The sequence below is a fragment of the Gamsiella multidivaricata genome (assembly GCF_025024155.1).
Source record: "Gamsiella multidivaricata strain RSA 2152 chromosome Unknown BC939scaffold_35, whole genome shotgun sequence".
NCBI lineage: Eukaryota > Fungi > Mortierellomycota > Mortierellomycetes > Mortierellales > Mortierellaceae > Gamsiella > Gamsiella multidivaricata.
In genome coordinates, this window is record NW_026251743.1 from 1 (window position 1) to 22,967 (window position 22,967).

At 50.0% G+C, this 22,967-nt stretch overlaps 7 protein-coding genes and 1 non-coding gene across 8 annotated transcripts; 3 read left to right on the forward strand and 5 right to left on the reverse strand.

Moving 5' to 3' along the window:
- Window positions 1–13: 13 nt before the first annotated feature.
- On the forward strand, window positions 14–1,766 carry BC939DRAFT_452323 (major facilitator superfamily domain-containing protein; the record flags this gene model as incomplete). Its single annotated transcript, XM_051555790.1, has 2 exons — window positions 14–85; window positions 304–1,766. The coding sequence occupies 2 exons, from the start codon at window positions 14–16 to the stop codon at window positions 1,528–1,530; spliced, it is 1,299 nt and encodes a 432-aa protein (XP_051411837.1). The 3' UTR covers window positions 1,531–1,766.
- Window positions 1,767–1,923: 157 nt separating this feature from the next.
- Window positions 1,924–4,485, reverse strand: BC939DRAFT_168585 (uncharacterized protein). Its single transcript, XM_051550347.1, has 5 exons — window positions 4,388–4,485; window positions 4,026–4,277; window positions 3,718–3,926; window positions 3,500–3,632; window positions 1,924–3,368 (listed from the first exon to the last, which is right to left on the reverse strand). Coding segments are annotated over exons 1-5 (1,695 nt in total). The 5' UTR covers window positions 4,389–4,485; the 3' UTR covers window positions 1,924–2,268.
- A 977-nt stretch (window positions 4,486–5,462) lies between these two features.
- Window positions 5,463–7,438, forward strand: BC939DRAFT_452328 (uncharacterized protein). Its single transcript, XM_051555791.1, has 5 exons — window positions 5,463–5,812; window positions 6,259–6,368; window positions 6,504–6,605; window positions 6,702–7,096; window positions 7,243–7,438. Exons 1-5 carry the CDS (start codon window positions 5,666–5,668, stop codon window positions 7,383–7,385), a joined length of 897 nt encoding a protein of 298 aa, XP_051411839.1. The 5' UTR covers window positions 5,463–5,665; the 3' UTR covers window positions 7,386–7,438.
- On the reverse strand, window positions 7,439–11,144 carry BC939DRAFT_452331 (uncharacterized protein). The gene is made up of 8 exons (XM_051555792.1): window positions 9,620–11,144; window positions 9,452–9,515; window positions 9,214–9,369; window positions 9,012–9,126; window positions 8,513–8,820; window positions 8,185–8,384; window positions 7,979–8,078; window positions 7,439–7,864 (listed from the first exon to the last, which is right to left on the reverse strand). The coding sequence occupies exons 1-8, from the start codon at window positions 10,762–10,764 to the stop codon at window positions 7,592–7,594; spliced, it is 2,361 nt and encodes a 786-aa protein (XP_051411840.1). The 5' UTR covers window positions 10,765–11,144; the 3' UTR covers window positions 7,439–7,591.
- On the reverse strand, window positions 11,103–11,183 carry BC939DRAFT_t108. Its single transcript has one exon. It is a non-coding gene; the product is annotated as a tRNA-Ser (tRNA).
- A 3,045-nt stretch (window positions 11,184–14,228) lies between these two features.
- On the reverse strand, window positions 14,229–15,661 carry BC939DRAFT_487038 (NUDIX hydrolase domain-like protein). The gene is made up of 3 exons (XM_051559343.1): window positions 15,224–15,661; window positions 14,671–15,114; window positions 14,229–14,590 (listed from the first exon to the last, which is right to left on the reverse strand). The coding sequence occupies exons 1-3, from the start codon at window positions 15,506–15,508 to the stop codon at window positions 14,312–14,314; spliced, it is 1,008 nt and encodes a 335-aa protein (XP_051411841.1). The 5' UTR covers window positions 15,509–15,661; the 3' UTR covers window positions 14,229–14,311.
- Window positions 15,662–15,697: 36 nt separating this feature from the next.
- Window positions 15,698–17,766, reverse strand: BC939DRAFT_529162 (uncharacterized protein; the record flags this gene model as incomplete). The annotated part of the gene is made up of 2 exons (XM_051561495.1): window positions 17,642–17,766; window positions 15,698–17,366 (listed from the first exon to the last, which is right to left on the reverse strand). Exon 2 carries the CDS (start codon window positions 17,348–17,350, stop codon window positions 15,698–15,700), a length of 1,653 nt encoding a protein of 550 aa, XP_051411842.1. The 5' UTR covers window positions 17,351–17,366; window positions 17,642–17,766.
- A 611-nt stretch (window positions 17,767–18,377) lies between these two features.
- Window positions 18,378–22,298, forward strand: BC939DRAFT_168658 (uncharacterized protein). Its single transcript, XM_051550348.1, has 4 exons — window positions 18,378–19,952; window positions 20,087–20,205; window positions 20,299–21,980; window positions 22,082–22,298. The coding sequence occupies exons 1-4, from the start codon at window positions 18,511–18,513 to the stop codon at window positions 22,094–22,096; spliced, it is 3,258 nt and encodes a 1,085-aa protein (XP_051411843.1). The 5' UTR covers window positions 18,378–18,510; the 3' UTR covers window positions 22,097–22,298.
- Window positions 22,299–22,967: the final 669 nt, after the last annotated feature.

Below are 22,967 nucleotides of genomic sequence, written 5' to 3' on the forward strand. Positions count from 1 at the left end.
CTTCTGCTGCAGAATGTTTGCCTGTACCGTTTTCCTGCTCGGGTCTGCGCTGTGTGGGGCAGCACAGTCGATGATCATGCTCATCGTAAGTGGTCGTTTGTCTGCTGGCTGTCTCTGTTGTCAGTTGCGATCGAGAGCGTCCTTGTGCTCCTTGTGCCTCTACCATCCCCATTCGCTCATGTTTTTTTTTTTTTTTTTCCGGTCTGCATTCCGCCATTTCAACTTTATTTCACCCAATACGATCCATATCAACATTAACATGTTCTTCCTGTATTAACATGTTCTTCCTGTCAACCCATGTAGATCGCGAGAGCTGTTCAGGGCCTCGGCGGAAGTGGCATCATTGCCCTCACCATGATCCTCGTCGCAGACATCGTCCCACTGCGTGAACGCGGCACTTATCAGGCCTTGATCGCCCTCATCTTCTCCATCGCAGCCGTGCTGGGCCCTTTGCTCGGCGGTGCTTTCGCAGACAATGTCACTTGGCGCTGGGCTTTCTACATCAACCTCCCTGTCGGTGCCCTAGCAATGCTGTTGCTCATCTTCTTCCTGCACATGAACCGCCGCAAGAACGTCTCGCTCGCAACCAACCTCAAGTCAATCGACTACATTGGCATCGTCTTGATGATCGTCTCCATCGTCATGATCCTCCTGGGCCTTAACTGGGGCGCCGATGCAAAATATGCCTGGGACTCTGCCACCATCCTGGTCCTGCTCATCGTCGGTGTTGTCATTGGCGCAGCTTTTCTCGTCCACGAGTCAAAGTTTGCCAAACGCCCCGTTATCCCTCTGCGTCTCTTTGGCACGTTCTCGCTTGCGATCACATACGCCCAAGTCTTTTTTCAGGGCTTCATCTTCTTGGGATTGCTCTTCTTCCTGCCCTTGTATTTCCAGGCAGTCAATGGTTCATCCGCTGTCCAGTCTGGAATCGATTTGCTACCCTATGTCATCATTGGTTCCGTCACAGCCATCATCGCTGGTCTGTTGATGAGTCGCTGGGGCACCTATAAGGAGTTTATCGTCATTGGCTGGGTGATTGGAGCCATTGCTTCCGGAATCCTGATCACGTTTGACGAATACACATCTCGCGGCAAGGTTGTCGGTATTCTACTGCTCCAGGGAATCAGCATGGGTATGACCGTGAACACCCTGCTCCTCGGAGTCCACGCACAACTAGTCAACAAATCGGATCTGGCCCAGAGCACCTCCCTTTGGACTTTCTTGAGAACCTTTGGTGGCGTCTTTGGTATCGCAGTCGGAGGAACGTTTGTGCAGAGCAGCCTCAGCAGTGCCGGTGCCAGCCAGTATGCGCAAAACATCAAGGCCATTGCTGATCTCCCTCCGGATGTGAAGGGGCCTGTCCTTCGCGCCTTCGTCGTGGGGCTGCAGCGCTTTTTTATCCTCTTGACAGCGATCTCTGTCCTGGGCTTTGTTTTCTCTCTGTTCATCAAGAAGGTCCAGATGGGTCCTAAGCACCATAACGAGAAGCAGGAGAGTTCGGGCTCGCCCCCTCCTATGGTCGCGGAGTAAGTAAAGAGTGTATACAAATGTATACATGTCCTTTTTGCTCCACATCAACGTTTTAGGTTGTACATACCCTATTTTTATTTCAGTCGCATAATAAAAAGCATTCGCATAGCATGGCATGTTTTGAGCACGAATATGCACCTCGGCAAAACTCGTTCCCATTTTGGTCGCGACAGCCTGAAAGTCGGGATTCGACGTGGATCCAAAAAGAAGAGAGAGAGAGAGACGGAACGCGTTATTGTGTTACTGAGGTTACCATATTACATCCGGGCGAAAAGGAAGACACCGCTCGAGAGCAGGGTCTTGGATGCTATCCTTGGGCATCTTATTGCAAATCATCTTCTAGTTCCTTGAGGATCCATCATCCTATCTATTATTTCTTCAGTCCTTTCTTTCCAGGTTTTTTAATTGTGCTCGTTATTATTGTTATTATCGACTTTTTTTTTTTTTTTTTAAGTTAACGAGATCTGACAATATCAGGGACGGCAGAGGTATAGTGTCGAAAGGAAAGGGCATCGTAGCAAGATCCATAAAAATGACCAGCAGCATAGCGTAAAGCAAACGAGAGCAGCAATCTTATAAAAAGTTCGCAACAAAAGAGGGGAGGCACATTCATTGTTCTGGGCGACAGAAGAGGAGAGGAGAAGGGGCTATGATACAGAATGTTATACAAGGACGAGGACTGCGTCAACGTAGCAGGTCCAGGAGGCCGCACAATGTGGGGGAGGGGGATATAGGACCTTAAGCGCTGGAGAGAGTCGGTACAGCAGATCGGATAGTCGAGCTGGGCGTCGCGGTCTCTGTGCTGTTGCCCGAGGATTTGTTCATGTTGTTCGTGTCCGAGTTGTCAGGGTCGGGCAGGCCACGAGCGCGATTCTTGACAATCAGCAGGCTCCTCTGCTCCAACATGCGCTCAAAGACATCCTTAACAGTCTCTATGATGGGGACAAAGACAACTTGCTCTGGTTTCTCTTGGTTCTCGTTGCTGGTCTCGTCTTGTTCCGATGACTCGTCCTCTACCAAGCCGGTCTCTTCGTCCACGTCCTGTCCTTGCTCGTTCTCCGAATCCTTATCCTCAGATGTTGTATCCGGCTTCGCAGGTATGGGGACATCACTGAGGTCCTCTTCCAAGGCTTCCTCGCTCAGATCGACATCTTCCTCCAAGTCCTGTTCCTCCTGCAATGCTTCGGACTCTGAAACCTCGTCCTCAGGAGACAAGTTGTCGTTCAATAAGCCGTCGCCGTCTTCATCGCCATCTTCAGCGACTTCTTCAGCGTCCTCGTCAATGATAGGATCCTCAGCCTGCTTATCATCCGATGTGGACTCTTCCTGATCGTCCGCTTCTTCGGTTGAATCGTCATCGTCAGATGTCTCGACGACTTCCGCGTCCTGATCATTTTCGTCCTCGTTCTTGTCCTCTTGCTCATCCAATTCACTGCTCTTGGAATCGAGCGACTCGTTCTCGTCTTCTTCCTCTGATGAAGAAGACCGACGCCTCAGGCTTGAACCTTTCTTTTGATCATCATGATTCTCTTCGTGGTTCTGTTCTTCGGTATCAGTTCCATTGGTGTCACCAGAGGTCTCTAGTGTGTCTACTTCAGCAGGGAGAGGCGTAGCCGTGATGGCTGGTGGCTGCGTTGGACGATAGGATGAGGTCTCATTCACGACCTTGAATGCCTCCTCAGGATCCAGGACCATGATAATCTTCTTATACGTCTGAAAACGTTTGCGTCCACCCATAAAGTCGCGTCCGATGATGCTCCTGTAAATAGCTGCGATAGCTTCCGCCGGATTTTGACCGGCATCTGTACCGTGAGGCGGGAGAACCAGGGCATCATGGCCTGGAGGGAATAATAATAATAAAAATGCCAAGAATAATCTGATCAGCTCTGGGTGCAGTAGCGAGAAAGAAAAGAAAAAAGAAAAAAAGAAGCACGCTATCGAAGTAAAAGAACAAAACTCCCATCTGTACCTTGACTGACGCCGACCTTCATGGCAGCAAGGATCCTCCGGCGCAAAAGATCGTCTTCTCCTTCAAGAAATTGGACGCCGCCAAGACCACCTTCCTTTTCTCGAGTCTCCATTTTTGGAATAGGCGCGACAGACTAGATGTTCGATTCAGAATATGACGATTGATTAGAAAATATTATTAAAAGCAGAGTTCCAATGTACTAGGCCTCAAATACTCACCACAACGCTGATCCACTCAAAACGATCCATGAACTCGTTGTTCCTATCCATGCCATGCCGAAAGACCGCCTGGTTGGGACAATAGACCCCACCGTTCTCTGGCAGTGGGTAGAACCTTGATCGTCGAGGCTCCTGATCAAGGCATTGATATAGTGTTGTACGACGGAAGAGGTCCGCCTCGTTGTTAGATGCATCATCCAGATGATAGTCTGGAAGGACAAAGAAGAGCAAATACAATTTAGCATCTAGGTATCGAAAAATATGCCGGGGCTCGCTCAATCAGCAAGCAATTAAACACGAAGACTCACCTCCTCCAGGGACCAGGTTGTTGCCGACGTTCAGCATGACGGGCCGGTAACCCTCCTGTCTTAGCTTGATGGTCTCGTCAAGCACATTTCCAACGACAACGGTCACCTCAGGATCCCATTGCATGTCCAAGACGAGGACATGGATGTCGTCATTCTGGTACGTACTCGCTCGCCTGGATCCTGCCATGACCTTGATTGGGTCCAGTTCGACCACATATCCGTTAGGGTCTGTATACTGTTTTTGAGCGAACACTTTGAGTGTGCGAGCAAAGATTGATTCAGGATCGAGATTGCGGCGGTTAGGGTGAAACTGCTGAAAACGCGTCAAAGCCATGGGACCGGCATCTCCGCTGCCACTCAACTGTCGCAGCTGCCTTAGTTGCTGTCGGTCCTGATTCAGCAGCTGTCGTTGTTGTCTGGCCCTCCAGGCAACACACTCTTGGGAAGAGAACGAGAGTGTGGTCTGCTGATGCAGCGAAGCCTTGTAGGTGGACAACAGACGCTTCTGGTTCCGCAATCTGCGCTTCAAATGACGCTGTAGGGCCGAGGGGGACTCGTTCAGGAGTGTGCTGTCGTAGTTGTGGTTCTGGACCACGCGTTGGACCTCGAGTGCAAGCTCGAGTTCAAAGTCGGCTTCCTGCAGCGACTTTTCCTCGAGAGAGAGACTGAGAGATAGCGATGGGTCTGCGGCGGGGGAGGGTGGTGAGACACAGTTGATTTCCAGCTGGAGGTCGTTCTCTTCGAGGTCCTGCAAGATCTGGGCATTACGACTGCGAAGGTGCTCCTCTTCCTGAAGATGGTGCAAGAGCAAGGAGGATGTCTTTGTGGAGGCGCGTTTGCCGATGTTCCTGCGTGTGCTGGAGAGGGAGTTGGCTGTGAGGTTGTTGTTGAGGTCTGATCGGGTGGATGTGGTGGATATCCTTGAGAGGGCCAGGAGAGAGAGGAGGAAGAGGAGGAGGATCACTAGCAGCGACCAGCGGACGGGCATTGTCATTGTGGGGCAGGGAAATTAATGGTTAAGGGAAGGGGCCAGTGTATGGCGGGAATGGTGGTGAGACAGATAGAGTCAAGAGGTGGGAAGGGGTCGTTAGAACGGTCAGTTAAGGAGGGGGGAGGAGGAGAGGGGGAGGGGAAGGGGGAGAGGGGGATGGGGATGGGATGGGGATGAGGAGGAGGAGGGGGGAGGGGGATGATGGCGAGGGAGGAAGGAGAGGACAATGAGCGTTGGTGTGAGCTTCTGTCTGTCGATGTATGCTTGGGTGTTGGCGGCGTCCAGTCGTCTGAGGAGTCTGGGTGGACCATTTGCATCGTGGGGATTGTCTGTCCTCCCCCCCAGGGACCGGGGAAACCACTGCTGGCGAGGTTAAAATTACTGGATTGATCGATTAGCTGCACTCTGGCCTGGCTAATTACCCAAATCTAATCCATAGTAGTCTAGAAAAACGTCGCAGTAGACTGCCCAGAAAACACACGCTCAAGAGCACCAGAACGAAACGGGCTCATATCCGACCTTACTTTCATTTTCCTTCTTTCCATTCCACACCTCAACCAAACGCCAATCGACATACCACGCTCAGCCCAGCTGCAACCACCTCAAGCAAACAAGCAAACAAGCAAACAAAACAACAGACCAACGAAAGATGTCGCCACCACCATCCACCCGCATCCTGTGTACGGAACCGCCGACCGGGGCACTCGCGTCCCCCCTCTGGACACCATTCCACAGGGATCTCGTCGCCAGGATGAAAGCCCACGCCACCGTCCCCACCCGTCCTATACCATCTGCGGTAAGAAGCATTTTGCCGCTGTTCTTGGATGCTCTTCTGCTGAGGGCTTTTGTAAGCAAACGATGCATCTCAACAACAGATGTTGCATCTCGCTTTCTCTCCAAAGATACAATCCAGGAATCCATCAAACAGATGATAATGGGCGCACGACTCTTAACAAACCACGCAATATGAAATAGACAAAGCAGACAAAACAAAGCAGACAAAATAGACAAAACAGACAAAGCAGCAGACAAAACAGACAGATGCGCATGAATAAAATTGTCCGGGCTCACTGCTGCTACCACTTTCTACTTTTGTCTGTACCTTCTTTTGTTGCCATATATCCAAAGGGATTTAGAGCGATTGTGCACCCAAACTACTGTACAGCAGTGCGCTGCTATAGGTCGCCAGATCTTCAACGCACTCAGCCATATACCGTTCTTTGTATGCAAATATCATTTTAGGACTTTCTAGTACTCTCATTTGAACCATCGATGGTCACAGCCACGTTCGCCTTCATTTGCCTGTCCAGCACTCAGGACATGGACGCGATCCTACTGAACGAGATCAATAGGTATCGCAGCAATGATACATGGACTCAGTCATGGACTGGGGCATGGGAAGTGAACAACGACATGCACTTCTAACCGTACATCCACTTTACTTTTCACCACGTGTATACATGCAAAAAAATAAATAAAAAAATTAGGATACTTTATTGCATCCAGCGATATGGAGCCCATCAAACAGCCATTCTTCTGATGATCCAGCCTGGCCACGCATCGTGTCTCCAGACCCTCGAGTCCTTTCTGTAAGTCGTATTGGGCGCACAGTTCATCGGGGCACACCATAGTTCTATTACGTTCGCAATCAATCTCATATTATATTCGAATCTCCGCCTACACAGCTTGAACAAAATTGTCCCAGACACGCTCACGGGCCTTAACTTATCTACTATGGTTGCGTCCACTATTGGGGCCCCATCCCGTCAATCACTGCACACTCGACCTTCCGGATTGTCTCTGGACACATCTGCACTAAACATGCCTCATCTCGCGGTGTGTCACTCTTGCGCGGATGCATCAGATATCTTAACTCACCTCCTAGACCAAGCCAAGGCTCACTCATCCCCTGTCAACGCGCCTCTGTTCCGTTCTACGAGTCTTCTTCGGACACAGAACCAGCAACCGGATGCTCGAAATCCGTTCAATCCTGAGTCTCATTCGTTACTGCAAGATCCAGGGCTTACCTGGTTATCCATCCCATTATCGACACGAGACGGCCCAGCCTTGACAATCCAAGGTAACGAGCTGACTTCTCTCTCTCTCTCTCTCTCTCTCTCTCTCTCTCTCTCTCTCTCTCTCTCTTTCTCTCCCCCGCAAGTCTGAATACCAAACAATAATGTGTTTATATACCACTGTTGCTTCCTAACTCTCGGGATTGTGCAGATTGTCAACGATTGCGGACAGGTTTGAGCACGATTCAGAACGTGGCACTGGCATCTTCAAGCCAACTTCAGGACAGCTGCCTGATCAGCAACACCCTAGCCAAATCCATCGAGGCTTTCTTCGAGACCGATCAGCCAATATAGCATGCAAACCAGCACAAAGTTACGGTTTTTCAAGTTCAAACATCATTTATGATACGGCGCCTTTCTAGGTTCTGTTGTAGGCAGTACTTTACACATGAACAAATTAGAAAAAAAAAAAAGAGAAAAACTGCAACAGAGAACATACTATCTACAAAAGTCATGACATTGTGAAAAAAAAAACTAAGACACACGATGACAAGAATGGATCACAGATTTAACAGCCCTTCGCTAGCAATTCGTTCCTTCTCAATCTGCTGCTGCCCCAACCACTGCTTCATGGCCTCCTCAGCGCCATGTTCGCGAAGATACCGTTGGAAAGCACGGAACCGCATGTATTCCTGCCGCTCTGCAGGGTCTGTCAATCGATCCAAAACAGCATCCTGTATACTTTCCCTGTTCGAATGCCCCTGATCTTGAACTTGGTCTTGATCACCGCTATGATCGACCGAACGCGTCGAATCCGGGCCTTGGTCATTTGCCTGATAACGAAAAGCGCGTATAAAATAAAGCAGGGTATCGTCAGGTTCTCGTGCCTGCGTATTCATTTACAACAAAAACCATACCAGCGGGCTTTCCACGGAACAGATCATTACCATCACTGCTGCGACCAACAAGTTGAATCGCCATGCAGATTGCTCCGCTGCTGCACGGGCTTGTTGATTCAATCTCGCCTCCGCTTTTGATTCCCTGACTCTAGATGGATGACAAATGTGGTTCAATAACACGTAGCGAGCAGCAAGGAAAGGAATGTGAGGCGTAATCATGATAAAATTCCACAAGTCTATAACTGCAATGGTACCTTTGACATTTTTCGATAAAGCTTAGTTTGATACTCCGTTCCGGAACCCTGAACAACACACCACTGGTATCTGTGTCCCATATCGATCGCTTTCGTGTTTCTGTGTCCGGTTCGGATATCACCTCGATATTGCCGTCATTAGATGCACTAGGGTCACCTACTTGAATAGGAACCGCGTCCCTTCTCTTTCTTTGCCGTGGCTACCGTCAAAAAAAAAAAAAAAAGAAAAAGAAAAAGAAAAGGGAAGCGTTTCGGTTACACATCTGCCGGGTAATATCCTAATCATTGCTGAAAGCGCCAAGCTCATCCACCTCATCAAATTGTTTACCAGAACATGCTCCACATGATTTGGACACATCCACTTGCGCGAAATAGGAGGCGGAGAAGCCATTGGTGGCGATAGACAATCCAGATGCCAATGCAACGGACAATGATCGCAGCTTATCATCCATTGACCGCCCACAGCGCTCTTGTCACACCGGTAGCACAGCCGGATATTGCCCTGAGCGTCCTCCAGCTGCAACGCCCTTTCCTCTGCTCGTGACAGCCCTGAGGGCAACGGAGTTGTATTCTTGCGTTTTGATTTTGGCTTCTGGTCCGATATCTCTTCGTACTCGCCATCGCTGTTGGCTGTAACTATGCATGTTTAAAAATACCCAACACAACACGCATGTTAATAGTTAACGCGGAAATTTCCGATATCGGCAAACATCAAGGGTTGTTAGAAAAAAGATGGGCTCGAAAAAAAGGGGGGAGCTCCTCTCACGATAAGCAGGAGTGAGCGGAGTGGCGGCAAAAGATCGAATGCAACAGATAATATCCCATACCTCCTGCGAAAAAGGATTGGACCTCTGGCGGTAAGACGAACGCCCTTGGGTTGCTTCTATTTGCATTGTCTAAGAGATCCTTGAAGATCCCTGGAGCACTTGGCGCTGGTGGATTCTAGTTCGTACATGAGAATTGGTATCAGCACCAAGCCTTGGTGATATATTCCATGATGAGGTACAATATGAAGTCGTGTAAACTCACCTTTGCTGCACGGCATTCGTTGCAGTCCCATTCATCTGGAAGATCGTTGGGGTCCACGGGAGGTTGGCAGCACGAAAAATGGAATGCCTTGGGACAAGAATCGCAACAAATGAACTCGCCCAGACCCAGGCACGCTTCGCAATAGTCGTTGTTATACTATGTGTAGGGAAGAAAATAAAGTGTTAGACGAATGGGTGTCATTCTTGCGACGGCGCCCTTTGCTAGCTTCCTTTGTTACCTTGAGAGCAAGTTCATCGCCCGTTATAGAGACCACATCGGAATACGGAGCCACGCCCTTCGTACTGAGAAGTAAAAAGAGAGGAAGAAAAAAAAAATGGTGCAGTGTTAGGTCCGCAAAGACATCCACGCATGCTGTCCGTGCATCCAGATAGGGCTAGTTACGTACCGTGTCTTAGGCACTTGCTTTTGTGTGGGTTCCTTGTTTACAGTAGGCAATCCTTGTTGTAATCCCTTTGTCTCTTGATCCAGCTTTTTCCTTTTGGTAGCACCTTGGTCAGGAGTCTTGGAGCGTTTTCTGCTGACGTGGTCCCGCAACACTCTGGCTGCACTTTGTCTCTTCATAGCCTTTGGACCATTAATAACGTAATCGTTGCAATCGATGGCTTGTACGTCAGATTGTGCTCCATCTGCTGCACAACTGTCGGACTCGAGTGAAACAGAATATTCTGGCACAGAGAGCTTTTCGGGCGTTGAGTGACCATTGATCGCTGTCACGGAGGGTGAGGTTGAGGCGGGGTCATGTCCGTCCGTGATATCGACTGAGGAACTTTCTGCGGTGTGATATAAATGCAAAGGCTTTGTCCCTGATTCCGGAGCAGGGTCGGATGCCGCAGGAGATTTTGGTGCTGGCTTGGCCGCGCTCCATGAACTGGCACTCAGTGTTGTTTGTACAGTTGAAGAATCCATTCCGTTTTTCGGCGTGCTTTCTGCAGCCATATGTTTGGTATGTCGTCGTTGCGAGGGCTTTTTCGTTCGTCGGACGTCTCCTAGGGCTGTTCCAAGCTTTCTCAAGTCTAATCGCACAATGAGTCTTCCTTCCTGAGGGCCAGAGTCCAGATCGTTATTCTCATGTTGACCAGTGTTGGTAACATCCATGTCCGCGCCTGAACGAGGGGGAGTAGGGATGGTGGATGCTTTGTCTTGTCGCGGCTGAATGTCAGAGTCCTTTGGTCGAAAGTGCAGCAGTATAGAGGGTCGCCTGTCCTTAGACGACATTGTGGACGACGGCAATGAATCAAGCTTGGATATCCTTCCTGGAATCATTTCAGTCGCTGCTTCCTGCTCCTGTTCAGTTTCTGGATCAAGGTGTGATGCGTTAGATTCTTGACTGTGCCCTGCCGTGTGTGCTGGAGTCTGGGGCTGAGGCTGTGGTTGTGGAGGCAGGGACTCTTGTTCCTGGTTAGCGTCGTACTGCTGCTGGTGAAGACGGCGGTAGGCGGTGCTGTATCTTCCTGTAGAGGTAACCGACGTTGCTGGTTTCTGCATCACAGGTGATGTAGACGACAGCATGTTTGATCGGCAGTTGGCCATGAAGCTCCAGAGTCGCAGGGTTGCTTATTCCAAGCAATCGCCAACACAGAAAGGTGGTGAAGGCTTTCTTTGACGAATTCCGGTGTCCTGATCGCAGTGCTGATGAAAACAAGTGTTTCTGAATAAACAAAAGATCCTTTCTGCGAACAAGCAAGGCTGTCGTCGTTGCGGAATTGAGGACACAAAGTGAGAAAGTACTATAATGGGCAATGCAATGTAATAAAGCAGCGAGGAAAAAAGAAGAGGAGGAATATGAGAGCTTACTCTCCTGCAGCACCAAGTGAGATGCAATGCGGATAAAGACAGTATCGGGTATAGAAGTGTGCAAAAAGAAGTCGCGTCAACAGCAGGATTTGAACCTGCGCGGGAGAACCCATGAGATTTCTAGTCTCACGCCTTAACCGCTCGGCCATGTTGACCACTTTTTCTCATCTCTCAAGGACCTTGTTAAGTCCACACCTCCCGGGACGCATCTCTCCGCACTGCTCTTTAGGGCCTATTTTTGCCGTTTTTTTGGGCGTTTTGGTGGAGAGGGCAGCTGTAGTAGATCGTTGCTAGTTACTCTGATAGATTTATAGTCAATTGACTCGAGAAACAAATTGTTATAAAAAAAATAATTGTCGTTTTTTTTGGTCCTTTTCGAGCCCTCCCGCGGGCCGTACCCGTGGGTCCCAAATACCGAAGAGTGGTATGGAGGCTAGACGCAACGCAGCACCATGATTTGAAATGCCACGCACAGTTTGCAACACACAGTGCAGACCTGGACTTGAGGAGGATACTGAAGCTGCAGTCCGCGGTACGGCACCATTATCAGTGGACATTGCAGCATCGAACGAGGACCTACATCAAGGATTGGCGGTCGGTGGCATGGGCGCCCACGCTGCGGATCTTACACGATAACAACCCGCCAAAGCGCTTATACACCAGCCTGGAAGACTGTCGTTTACGTTCGCACAGGATCAAGAAGTTGCATGGAGATTTGCCGACATTGCAGGCGATGAAGAAACGACATCCAGATACCTACCAAACGGACATATGTCGTAGGTGTGAGAGGGAACCAGAGACGAACGATCATCTTTGGCGTTGTTCAGCTACCTTGTGCGACCAGCGACAAGAGTGGAGGGACGCGGTGGAGGAAGTGGAGTTGAATGGATATCGTGCATGGAGACAGGCAGTGCGAAAATGGGAACAGGAGAGAGAGGAGGCCGAACGGAAGGACAAGCCCTTCACTGCGACTTGTCCCAACTTCTCGGCAACAGGAACGAAGGCTATCTGGGAGTCAATGCAGTGGATTCAGGGGACGGCAGAAAGACGAGGGACATATCACGTTGCGGAAGGAGAGGAGCCGGAGGGTGAGGCAGATTGGGAGGTCAAGGACTTATACCGAGGTTTGGTGCCAACGGGACTCATTGAGACCTGGAAGCAGCTATTTACCACCACTAAGTGGATTGCGACGATCATGGTGACAAAGTTCGTGAGCAGGATCGAAGAATTTGGCAGGACCAAGATATGGAACAAACGATGCGAGGACACTGTCGCCTGGGAAAAGTCAGTTGGAATCACCTTCATGAGCAAACGCGCCGGAGGACGCAACGGTGATCGGGGACACCAACGTAGTGTTGGTGATTTCTCTGATTTGAAAGGGAGACGGTTACTTGCAACGGAGATCCAGGAAGGTAGACGGACCGCGGATTATAGGGTGATACAGCATTGCTTGGGGCGAGGGAAGTTGGACATAATGGAGTGGTTATTCGGTTTAAAACAACTTTATTAACATTGGATCTGGATTAGGAGACGTGTATCGCGCAACAGGTCACGCAGGAGTTAGGTTAGGCTAGCTATGCGACATGGGTTATGAATTTGACGCCTCAAGCCAACATAGTTGGTAGGGGATGCGGCTCTGCCGTGCATGGAAGGCATCTATGGCTTCAAGGCCTTTGCGGACCATGTGTCTCGTGCTCATGTGGATTTATGTTATTAAAAAAAAAAAAAAAAAAGCTTCTCAAGACTACGGGAACAATTCCAGTAATTATGGTGGAAAAGTTCGTCGAGGCGGTGGAGGAAGTTGAGAAGACAAAAGTCTGGAATATGAGATGCGACACTACTGTCAAATGAGAGAAGACCTTAGGTTTTTTTTTTTTATTTTTTTATTTTTTATTAACATAAATCCCCATGAGTGAGAGAAGACCTTAGGTAGCTGCTTGTAGGAGACGTTATGAGGCACAGCCTCTGTGGACTACAACCCATCCTTGTTAATAAACAATTTTAAAAATCCGGGCCCTCTTGCGGAAAGGGACGATGACCGAGAAGGAGAACTAGTCCAGAGCAGAGTTAGCTATCGATTCGGACCACCTGTGTCAATGCCAGGGTCCTTTCCTGGACCCTTGGTCTGCGAAAGTGTTACTAGGCACTGCTTATAGACATACGGGCACGCTCGGCTCTATGCGCATTGTACTTTTTATTTTATTTTATTATTATATCATTCTATTATTCTATTACTCCATTATTCTATTTTATGATATTTCTTTTGGATGCGCGCGCTGGTGAGATAAAAAGCCCCGGACTTGCTTCTTGTGAATGGCATTCGACGCATTTTACTCAGCACTACCGACCCACACTTGCTGGAACAACATGATGCTGTGCTGATGTAGAGCACAAACAGAGCAAAGAGGCCTGGTCAAGTCCCGCTCGAGAGTCTCGGGGACCTTATCTGCACCTGTTTTCGCCATCGTTGCCTTCGTCGCCATCGTGGTCATCGTTGCTGGTTTGATCCCTACTTCCTTTTTAACGCCAACGGAGATCCATTTGAGCGTTACAAAATGTAGTGCAGCCATTGCATCCGCTCATTATGAGGCGAGAACAATGCGGTCTAGCAGCGTCCACGTCTCCGAACGCACTTGAAGCGGACAACAGTAGGATGCAATTGATAAGTTGTCAAGCAAAAGATCGAAATCAAGAACCCCAGTCGATCTATCACAATCATGGAAATGACTTTGGAATATGATGCCGGTGAGATCGCCATTGACTTTGTTATTCGGCTGAATTCAATTGTAGAGCGCGACGGGTCTTAATCCCGTGTTGTCATCTGTAAAGGCCTGAGTAAAATGCTCAAACGACTTGAGTCATTTGGAACCTTATGGTTGTCGATGCTTGCAGCCGCTATCCCCGTTTTTCCATGGCTGTGCTGGTGTATGGATTTATGACTACTGCCATTGCCATTGCCATTGCATTACATGATCGCGAGGCACGCGTTCAGCGCCGGACCACTCAGTTTTGAGGGTACTGAATGTATATTACCGTAAGATGCGCTAAAGTTTTCTCCGCTATGGCTGTCATGTTTATAACAATCATTAATGCCTCTGCCATGGCGCTGATATCAAATGGTCTAGCCTCTTATTGTGCATTGGCGTCCATATCATTGTCATTTGATTCTTTTGTTGGACAATGCCATCAATCCAAAAATTCAAGCCAGTTACCGTTTATCACCATTCACTCGGCTATCCTTTTTCTAGTCTGTGCCGCTAGTTTACTTTATTGATATAGGCCCTTAGTACTCTTCCTTGAACGTCGGCCATTTTTTTGGAGCTGGGTATTCAATGCGACGATGGAGGCGCTGGACGATATCCAAGTAATCCGGTTCGTTTTCTGGGGTGAGCACTGCATGCCGAACCATAAAGTGCAGACAGACACAGGCGCAATTTGGTTTAAATTCACCAAGATGGATTGCATCCAGAATCTGGTCCATGCTCCACAAACGAAAGTCCTCAACTTCGGTATCGCAGGGTGCTGGTACCAAATCCTTTGGCAGCTCCAAGTCATATACGATCTGAAGCATATTCACGTTCGATGAGTATATGGGTACTAGCAGTTGATCATATAGATGAAGGATAATAAAAAGGGTCTTACCTGGGTTTCTGGCTGTGTCTGTTTGTCATCCTTCGAGAGCTTGGTATAAGAGATAGTTCCGACCGATATGGCATTCGCTGCAATATGGGCGGGGATTGTAGCCTCTTCCATGCACTCCTTGAGAACCGTATACTTTGGAGAGTGTCCAAACCCCATACCACCGGCGACCATATTGTCAAGCATACCTGGATATGTCGGCTTCGTGAGAGACCGGCGCGCGATCCACATTTGAACATCTCCTGACTTGGGTCCCGTACGTACAAATCCGTTCAAGTGAACACCATAGGCATGCACACCAAAAAGGCCGCAAGCGGAGCGTTCAATGGCCAGCGCAGCACCGCCCTTGGTGGTTGCCGGATCTTGGATGTGGGTGTAGACGCCGTAGAGCTCATTTCTCCAGCCAGAGAGACAGGCAAAGTTGTCGAGGTCGTTTCTCCACTGGTCCTGAAAGGCCATTGGAAGTATTGGGGCATTCCATCAGTAAGAGTCAGTCATATCTGCCTTTAAATCCTCTCAAAGAAAGCAGTGAATAAGGCAGCAGTGATATACGTACCAGCATTTGGGCGATGGCTTCCGATCGCGAGTCGTAATCCGAGAGCCAGGGCATGAACGAGACGGTGGTCTCGGTGATGTGGAAGACGGGTCTGGATTGTTGGTTAAAGGCGACAAGGTGCGGCACTAGACTTGTGTGGATACGGCCTATAGGAATGTCATCGACCACGAAAGCCAGGAACGAGAGCTGGTTCAACTTTGGGTCGGACGCATAAGGGAAGCTGTCGCACTGGTTAACGATGTCTAGCAGACTGAATCGAGGTCGGGATGGATCAGCAGCTGCCATTGGTGTTGGTAGTGATGATGTTGCGTGTGTTGAAGGATGTTGGAATCTCAAGATCTACGTTGCGAGTTTAAGGCAGCAGTGGTGGGCTCTGAGCATGATAATGCTTTCTTGAGTGCCTGAATCTGGGATCTGCAGTAGCTTCAGTGCAACAGCGTAAAAGATTCGCATTGTGTATGTACATACAATACTTTATTGAATGAAAGTGGTGGCTATCCGAGGCCTGGTGATCTGAATGTCAATGTCCATGACCAGCCCCTGCTCTTCCTTGAGAGCCAGAATGCTGTCTTGCTCCGCCGCCGTAGCGCTCAGTCCAAACCACCTCAGGGCCGACAGCTGAGGCATAATCTGTATGAAGCATGCGACTGACGGCCCCGTACACCACATCAAATTCAGTCTGCGTAATCTCTTCAGTACCACCAGAAGCGGTCCCTTCAAAGCCGCGTCCAGCAGGCCCCACCATCCAGACAGTTCCAATTGGCGAAGGTTCGGTGAAACGCGAGCCAGTTGCCCTACTTTCAGCTCCACATCCCAGTCGGCCGGTATTTGCCTTCCGATATTCAGACGCAGCTCTTGAAGAGCACCGCAGTGTGCCAGCGACTCCAAATCAAAAGAAACCGCAACGGTTCCCTCCAAATCAAGGCGAGTAAGTCGGGGAAGGGACCAGTTCCAGGTTAGGAATAGCGTCGTGAATGGACCAAAACTAGATAGGGCAGTGATTTCTTGAAGAGTCGTACGGAACGCGTCGCATGCATCCGTGAGGGCGGGCACCATGACCTTGTCGATACCGTAGAGACTAACGGACTTGAGGTCACTGCGGACGGAGTGCTGAAGCGAACCCGGCTTGGCCCATGAGAACATGCCCCCGTGAAAGACGGGCATCCGGACGGTTTGGAGCTGCGAAAGTCCGGCAAGGAAGGCTGGCTCCAACACTGCGGTGGAGGGAGGCGTAGTGAGTCGCATGAGAAGCACCTGACATCGCTGGAGCGGAAACTGGGAGAGGCGTTGGTCTGCACTGGTCCAACCCGCGACATCCACCACGCGTGGCTCCTCCATGGCTTGAACCAAGCACGATAGATCAATAGATTCCGATGTCTGGCTCATGGTGATCTTGATCTCTCGGAGCGAAGAAAAGTGCTGCCGATGTGAGACGATAAATTGACGGGCGCCAGAGACACCTTCTCGATTGTGTCTTCTGATCAGTTCCAGTCGGACGAGACTAGGGAGCTGACTGACCAGTGGCTGAAGGACAGACATGTTGTGGACCGGAAAGTTGATTGTGTGGATATGCTGAGGTGAATGGCCAACCAGCGCCAAGTGGACCTTGGCATGTAGCTGTAGAAGGTCAAGTGGCCGACGAAGCTGCTTGGCTTGCCCCGAAAAAGATTCTGCATCTCGTTTTGAAGTAGTATCGTCTGTTCCGGTTGCTACAGTCGACTGCTGACTAGATGACACTGTGTTCTGAATGCCATGGTGCCGGGGAAGAATCCAGGGTATGGTTTTGGAAAGCAGTTTTTCAGAATGGGACGTATAGAGGGAGAGGTAGTCGATTGTGGGCTTTGGAGGGGTCGAGACTCTGGATGATCCTTGGGAGAGTATATCCTGCAATGTGCTGTCAGCAGCTGACGAGCAGGCGAGGAGGAGTCGGAGGACCCCCGCCTTGCGGATTTGTCGATCGAACACGCTTTCGAGAGCTTCGATGTAGTCAAAGGGGTTTTGGTATAGGATTGGAGACGACAGACGGAAGAAGGTCTTGTTGGTGCGCTGAAGGGCACGTAGAGACTGGGGGTCTAGTGCAACAAACGAGAGCAAGTGTACAAGGCACTCTTCCGGGAGGCTGTCCATGTCTTGATAGATAAAGCTGGAGAAAGAGGGTAAGTGTAAGGGTGTGAACTCGAGGGAGAAGAGGAGGAGGATGTAATAGATTTGAGGATGTGAATGAGGATATGAATAAGGATGAGGATGGGGATGAGGATGAGGATGAGGATGGGGATGGATGAGCGCAGCAGGAAACGATGGAGCTTGTGAGTGGATGTGTTCTTTCAGGGTCAGGGCACCGCCACCTTTATCTTTCGACGCGACACCGACACGCGTCTGCACGCGAAACACGAAACACAATACGAAATATATGCGTACCTGCGCAAGCGATCCGACGCCCGACGCGTTTGATCAGTAGTCCTTCGTGGGCGAGTCGCCCTCAGGATGGGGATGCTGTGGTGATGGGTTGCATTTCCCCGCACTTTCCAAAATGGGTTCAGTTTATCGATCCCATAGTCAGTGTGAAAAGAAAGGAAAAAAAAAAAAGAGCCGGCGCTAGAGCCATTTGAGTGCATTGCATGGGGCGCTTTTGAGAGTGCAAATGTTACAGATATTTTGCATTGCTGTTTCGGCTGTCGGTGTCGTTCTTGTCCAAGGGACAAAGAGACAAAGAAGTGTCTGTGTCTAAATCTATATCCATGTCCATGTCGCTTTTCGAGTTATATAGCACATTTCAAGCGGCCGTCGCTTCTGACGCGCGAAAGAGAGAGCAAGAGATGAAAGATAATTGCATATGGTGCTTAGTCTATGGAGCATGCATGTATTGAACATAGACAGGGTCACCTTTGAAGCAAAGCTAATAAGCGTCGAACGCTGTACCATCAACATCATCTTCCATCCATCCATCCATCCATCCATCCATCTTTTCTTTCTTTTTTTTCTTTTCTTCTTTTTGGCACTCCTCGTCTGCGTCAGATTCATCACCCAAAAGTCCTCTCCCCCTCTCTCCCCTCTCTTCTCACACCTCTCTGTCTCTCGCCTCCTCCTCTTCTTACACCCTCCCGGCTTACTCTATGTGGACCCTGAGTCGCTAGACTTCCCTCTCCCTCTCTGCATTGGGATCGTCCATCAGTCATCGAACACCCTCACCACCACCACCGCCACCTTCCCACCTCTTCATTCTTTATATAGGTCCCTTCCAGCGGCTCCTATTCACTCCCAACAGCAGTCTCTCGCCTCCACCACCCATGCCTTCTCCTCCTTCGTCTCAAAGCAGGCGGCCGTCCTTTGCTAGGAGTCGCAGCCAGCAAACCTTTCACGACCCCACTCGTCAATTCAGCACCATCGGGGGCCCACCAACACCTTATCATGGACCTTCGCCCAGGAACCCAATTGGTTCCCGGCCACCCTTATCAATGCCCGTCGTGCAGGGGGGAGGAGCACCTTTGTCCCCCGCTACCATTAATAGCACGGCAGTATCTGCATTTGCCACCATGCACAAGGCATACCATTCAAAAGAGGATATCGACTTCTGGTCCATGCTCTACTCTCAGAGCCATATCCACACGCGTCAGGATTACCAGGTCTCGCAGGAGGATAGCGCAACCATTACCTCTGCGTCCTTGACCAAAGACGTCGGGCGGACTCAGGGCCCAGTCAAGGTCTGGCAAGTCCTGACAAAAACCGTGATTCGAGACACTAGCGGCAGCAACGGTCCCTCAAGTCCGCAGCGGTACCTGCCTCCCTTGCAGGAACACCATCGTCAGCGATTGCAGCAGCAACAGCAGCCGTATTTCCACTTTGAACGGCTCCCGATCATGGTTCAGACCTCAGCCGCAGCCCTGTCTCCGCATGGACAGCCATTCTCGATCGTATTCTTCTTCACGGTCGAGTCTGCTCCTGTAACGCTGTGGTATATCGAGTCGGCCTTCACTAGGTCGGCAACAATGTACGAACATATGGAACTCATGGGGACATTTCAGCCCAACAACCCGAACGATCCTATGTCCGTTTACGTTTACGAGACCCGCGAGTTTAGTATTGCTCAGCCGACTCACGAGGACACGGTGCTCGATATCCGTGTGCAGAGTCCAACAGGGGCGACTTTTGGCGAATGGTCCTATACCTTTGTCAACGAGGCTAAACCTGGGTCAGTATCTTCCGTATCATCAACCTCAGCGCATTATTCGCCACGCAGGGGCATCAGCAAGAGCAGTAGCATCAGCAAAAGCAGTAGCATCAGCAACATTAACGACGTCCCAGTAGCCGAGGCTCATCAACGCAGCTCAGACCAACTTGTAGAAACCTCGCCTTCCGCTTTCAATAAATCGGCCTCACCGGCGCTGCAATCACCTCTGGACAGCTATGATATGGTTGAATTAGACTCGCCCGTGTCACTGGAATACTTTCCTCAGCAGACACAGGAGTATCAACCATTATCTGTAGAGGACAAGGACCAGGACGAGCATCCGGCAGCTCATTCTTCATTGGATTCAAACACTAGCCAGCCAAGCCCACACACATCTCTACCGACACTTGTGCAATATCATCTCGAGGACGATTCAGGAGACGAAGGCGAGGAAGAGGACGACGACAACAAGGAGGCAATGACTGGGAGCAGCTTTACAGAAGAGCCTGACGCGGGAGAGCACTTTATGCAGGCAACCTCCGAATTTTTCTCGAAGATGGGGTAAGTATCAGAAGGCGTAAATGCCTTGTCGTTCGCTGCTCTTCGTACTGCCGCTCAAAGGCATCTTTTTTGTACTGAGTATCCTTGCAACTATTATCTAACTACATCTTCCTTTTGTCACATGCGCTGCATAGATACTGGCTGTATAACTCCAGAGTTGTTCAGTACATTGCGCGAGACGAACGCAGCAGAATAAAAACTGTGTTTCAGACGGAAGACATCTGGCTCCTGGGAGTGTGCTACAGTTTTGAACGTAAGTTTTTTTGGTCAAGATTCTATAGACAAGTACGCCGCATATGCATCCACTCATTTTGCTGCATTGCATTATCCTTGGAATATTGTATAGCCATCGAGCCTACATGCTCCCTCCCGGAGGCACCACGGTCTAGAAAGATATCGGTACTACAACCACAGGTGTCATCTAGCCGCGGAGGGGATTCGAAAAGCAGCATTCTAAACGGCCATGGCTCGCTCGCAGATGCCCCTCGGGACTTTAAGCGGGGGTGGGAGCGCAAAGTCGCTCAGGTCATGATATCTCCCAGGCTCACGACAGATAACGATCCCATTCTCACTCACAACACAACAGAAGAAGGGCCCGAAGCAAGCCAAGGTCGATCGCGGAGCAAGGAGAGGCACATAGAACGACAGAGGGAGAAAGAGTTGGCGAAAGCAAAGAAGTTAGCCCAGGCCAAGGAGCGCGAGCTCGAACGGGAGCAGAAAATTGCACAAGAAAAAGAGAGAGCAAAGGAGAAGGCGCGATCAAAGGACCAGGAACGGCTGCAGAAACTCAAGGCAAAAATATCGCATCCTCAATTCGACAGGACCAATGTACGCGAAGGAACCAGAGACCTCTCGGAATTGACCTCAGGCGACTTAAAAGAAAGCGATGGCATTGTAGCGCAGTCAGACCGCGACCGAAAATCGCATTCCATACACGGATATCAACGTGTGGAGAAACCGCATATAGGCTTGGGACTGACGGCCACGCCCGTTGATCCAAAACAGAGTGTTATCAAGCGGATGAGATCCATGTCGATTCTTCCCAAGGCGCCGGTCGCTGCCTTTGATCGCTTTGCGCAAAAGGTGAGCACACAGGAATCGCAGCCTCGTGTTCGTCCTGACCGGACGCATCAATCAAGGTCCCAATCCATCTCTGGTATTTCCATTTTCTCGCAACGATCCGGAGGCACCTCGTCTTTTTCAGGCTCGTCCAGGACGCGTCCAAGCTCACCAACACCGCCATCCTCTCTCAAAACATCCATGAGCGTTTATACGGCCCTCGCTATCAGCCCTAAGACAACGGCACCATCAAAAATGGCAAATCTCAACCTAAGTCAGAAAAAGCTACCGGATCTTCCATCTCCATCCCTGGATGATATATCCGATATACCCACTTACCGATACCAGGATGCAAATCAAGAGGACTACGACGATTCTGACGACGATATGCTAGCATATGCGCCCCCTGTTCCGGACAAGAGCGCCGAGGGCCAAGTAAACGCATCGCATGCCTTGACCGTGGATATAAACTCAGGGCGCCGGAGGAGAACCATATCCAGCTTCTTATCCAAAGATCCAAAGCTCCCTTCTACTGGTGGTAATGGGGTCCTAAAGACCCTTGTAAATGTGAGTAAGATTTCTTTGCGACCAAAGGCAGAAGATGTGGCATCGATGCCGAGACAAACCCCCCCCAGCGCAGACATCGCCGCCTCTTCAACGGCCTTTTCATTTGGAATGAAACCTACAGGAAAGGAGGGGTCTTCTTCTACTCCAAAGAAATGGGGTGTGACCAAGAATATGCAAAACTGGATCGACCGCCGACTCTCTTCCAGTAACCTTCACCAGCAGTACTTCATTGCGGCGACGGATGAGCCCGTTCCACCTGTTTCGAGGGAGATTACCCTTTCTTCACCCATTTCGAGGGAGATTGCCCATTCTCCACCCAGCAGCCCAGTGCAAACAGAAGCAGGAAACGTCGGGTCCAATATTTACAATCGCCCTCAAGAGAAGGACCCTCAAGTTCAGAAGGTGCGCGCACGCAAGAAGAGTTCAATCTTCTCGACCACATCCACCTCTTCAACAGTTCCGTTTCCAGCAAAGTCGGTTCTCAAATCGACCTCTACATATAGTCCCCCTTCCAGTAAAGGACGGGCTGTTCCGCGATCACCCACGCAGCAGACAAGGCAATCGTTCGACTTTAATGCGCCAAAGGACACTCATTATAATCAAGAGACAACCCTAGCAACAGGATCACCATGCGCAACTGCACCTGTACCTGAAGCGACTGTCAACATGGCTTCTTTGGTCCAACCAGTCTTGGACAATCCACACCCGAGCCGCTCGACAGACGCAGAGGTGCGCGGCATTAAAGTGACTCCATCGCAAGATCCAGTGTCCTTCATGGAGCTCGTTGTACTTCCTCCACTACCTCCTGAATCGCCAACAGAGACGTTTGTCTTGCTGGACCAGGAAAAAAATGCATCGCTAGTCTCTTTGGAGCGGGTACTCGAAGAGTCGGTCCCTGTGACGACATCAAACACAGATAGCGATGTACCATGCAACACCTTACCCAGTCAAGGCACCCAGGACACCCTCTTCAATGAGGATCCCATTCGACTGGAAAATAGGAGACTTTTTGAGCAACTTGCTGCGTTCTCTAGCGACAAAGGGGAGGTTATCTCAAATCTCAGGTCAGAATGGGAGTCGCTTTGGCCAAGCAACCTTGACGCGAATGGAAGTACCAGTTCTGTCGCTGCCGACTTTGTGCATGTCAGGAAGGTCGAGAATGATCGTTCTGTCGACCCGAAGCAGGACGAGGCTTCACAGCGGGATCGGGAGCGCGAACGTATCCGTAAGATTGGAAGCGGATATATTAAGATCAAGAATACCAGACTCGATATCGTTGCCCCTCAGCCAAAGGTGCCTGTTCAACTCAAAAGTAAAGCGTTCCAAGAAGATACCACAGTGAATATGCCCGCACCGAAATCCTTGAACAAATCCGCCTCTTTTTCTGAC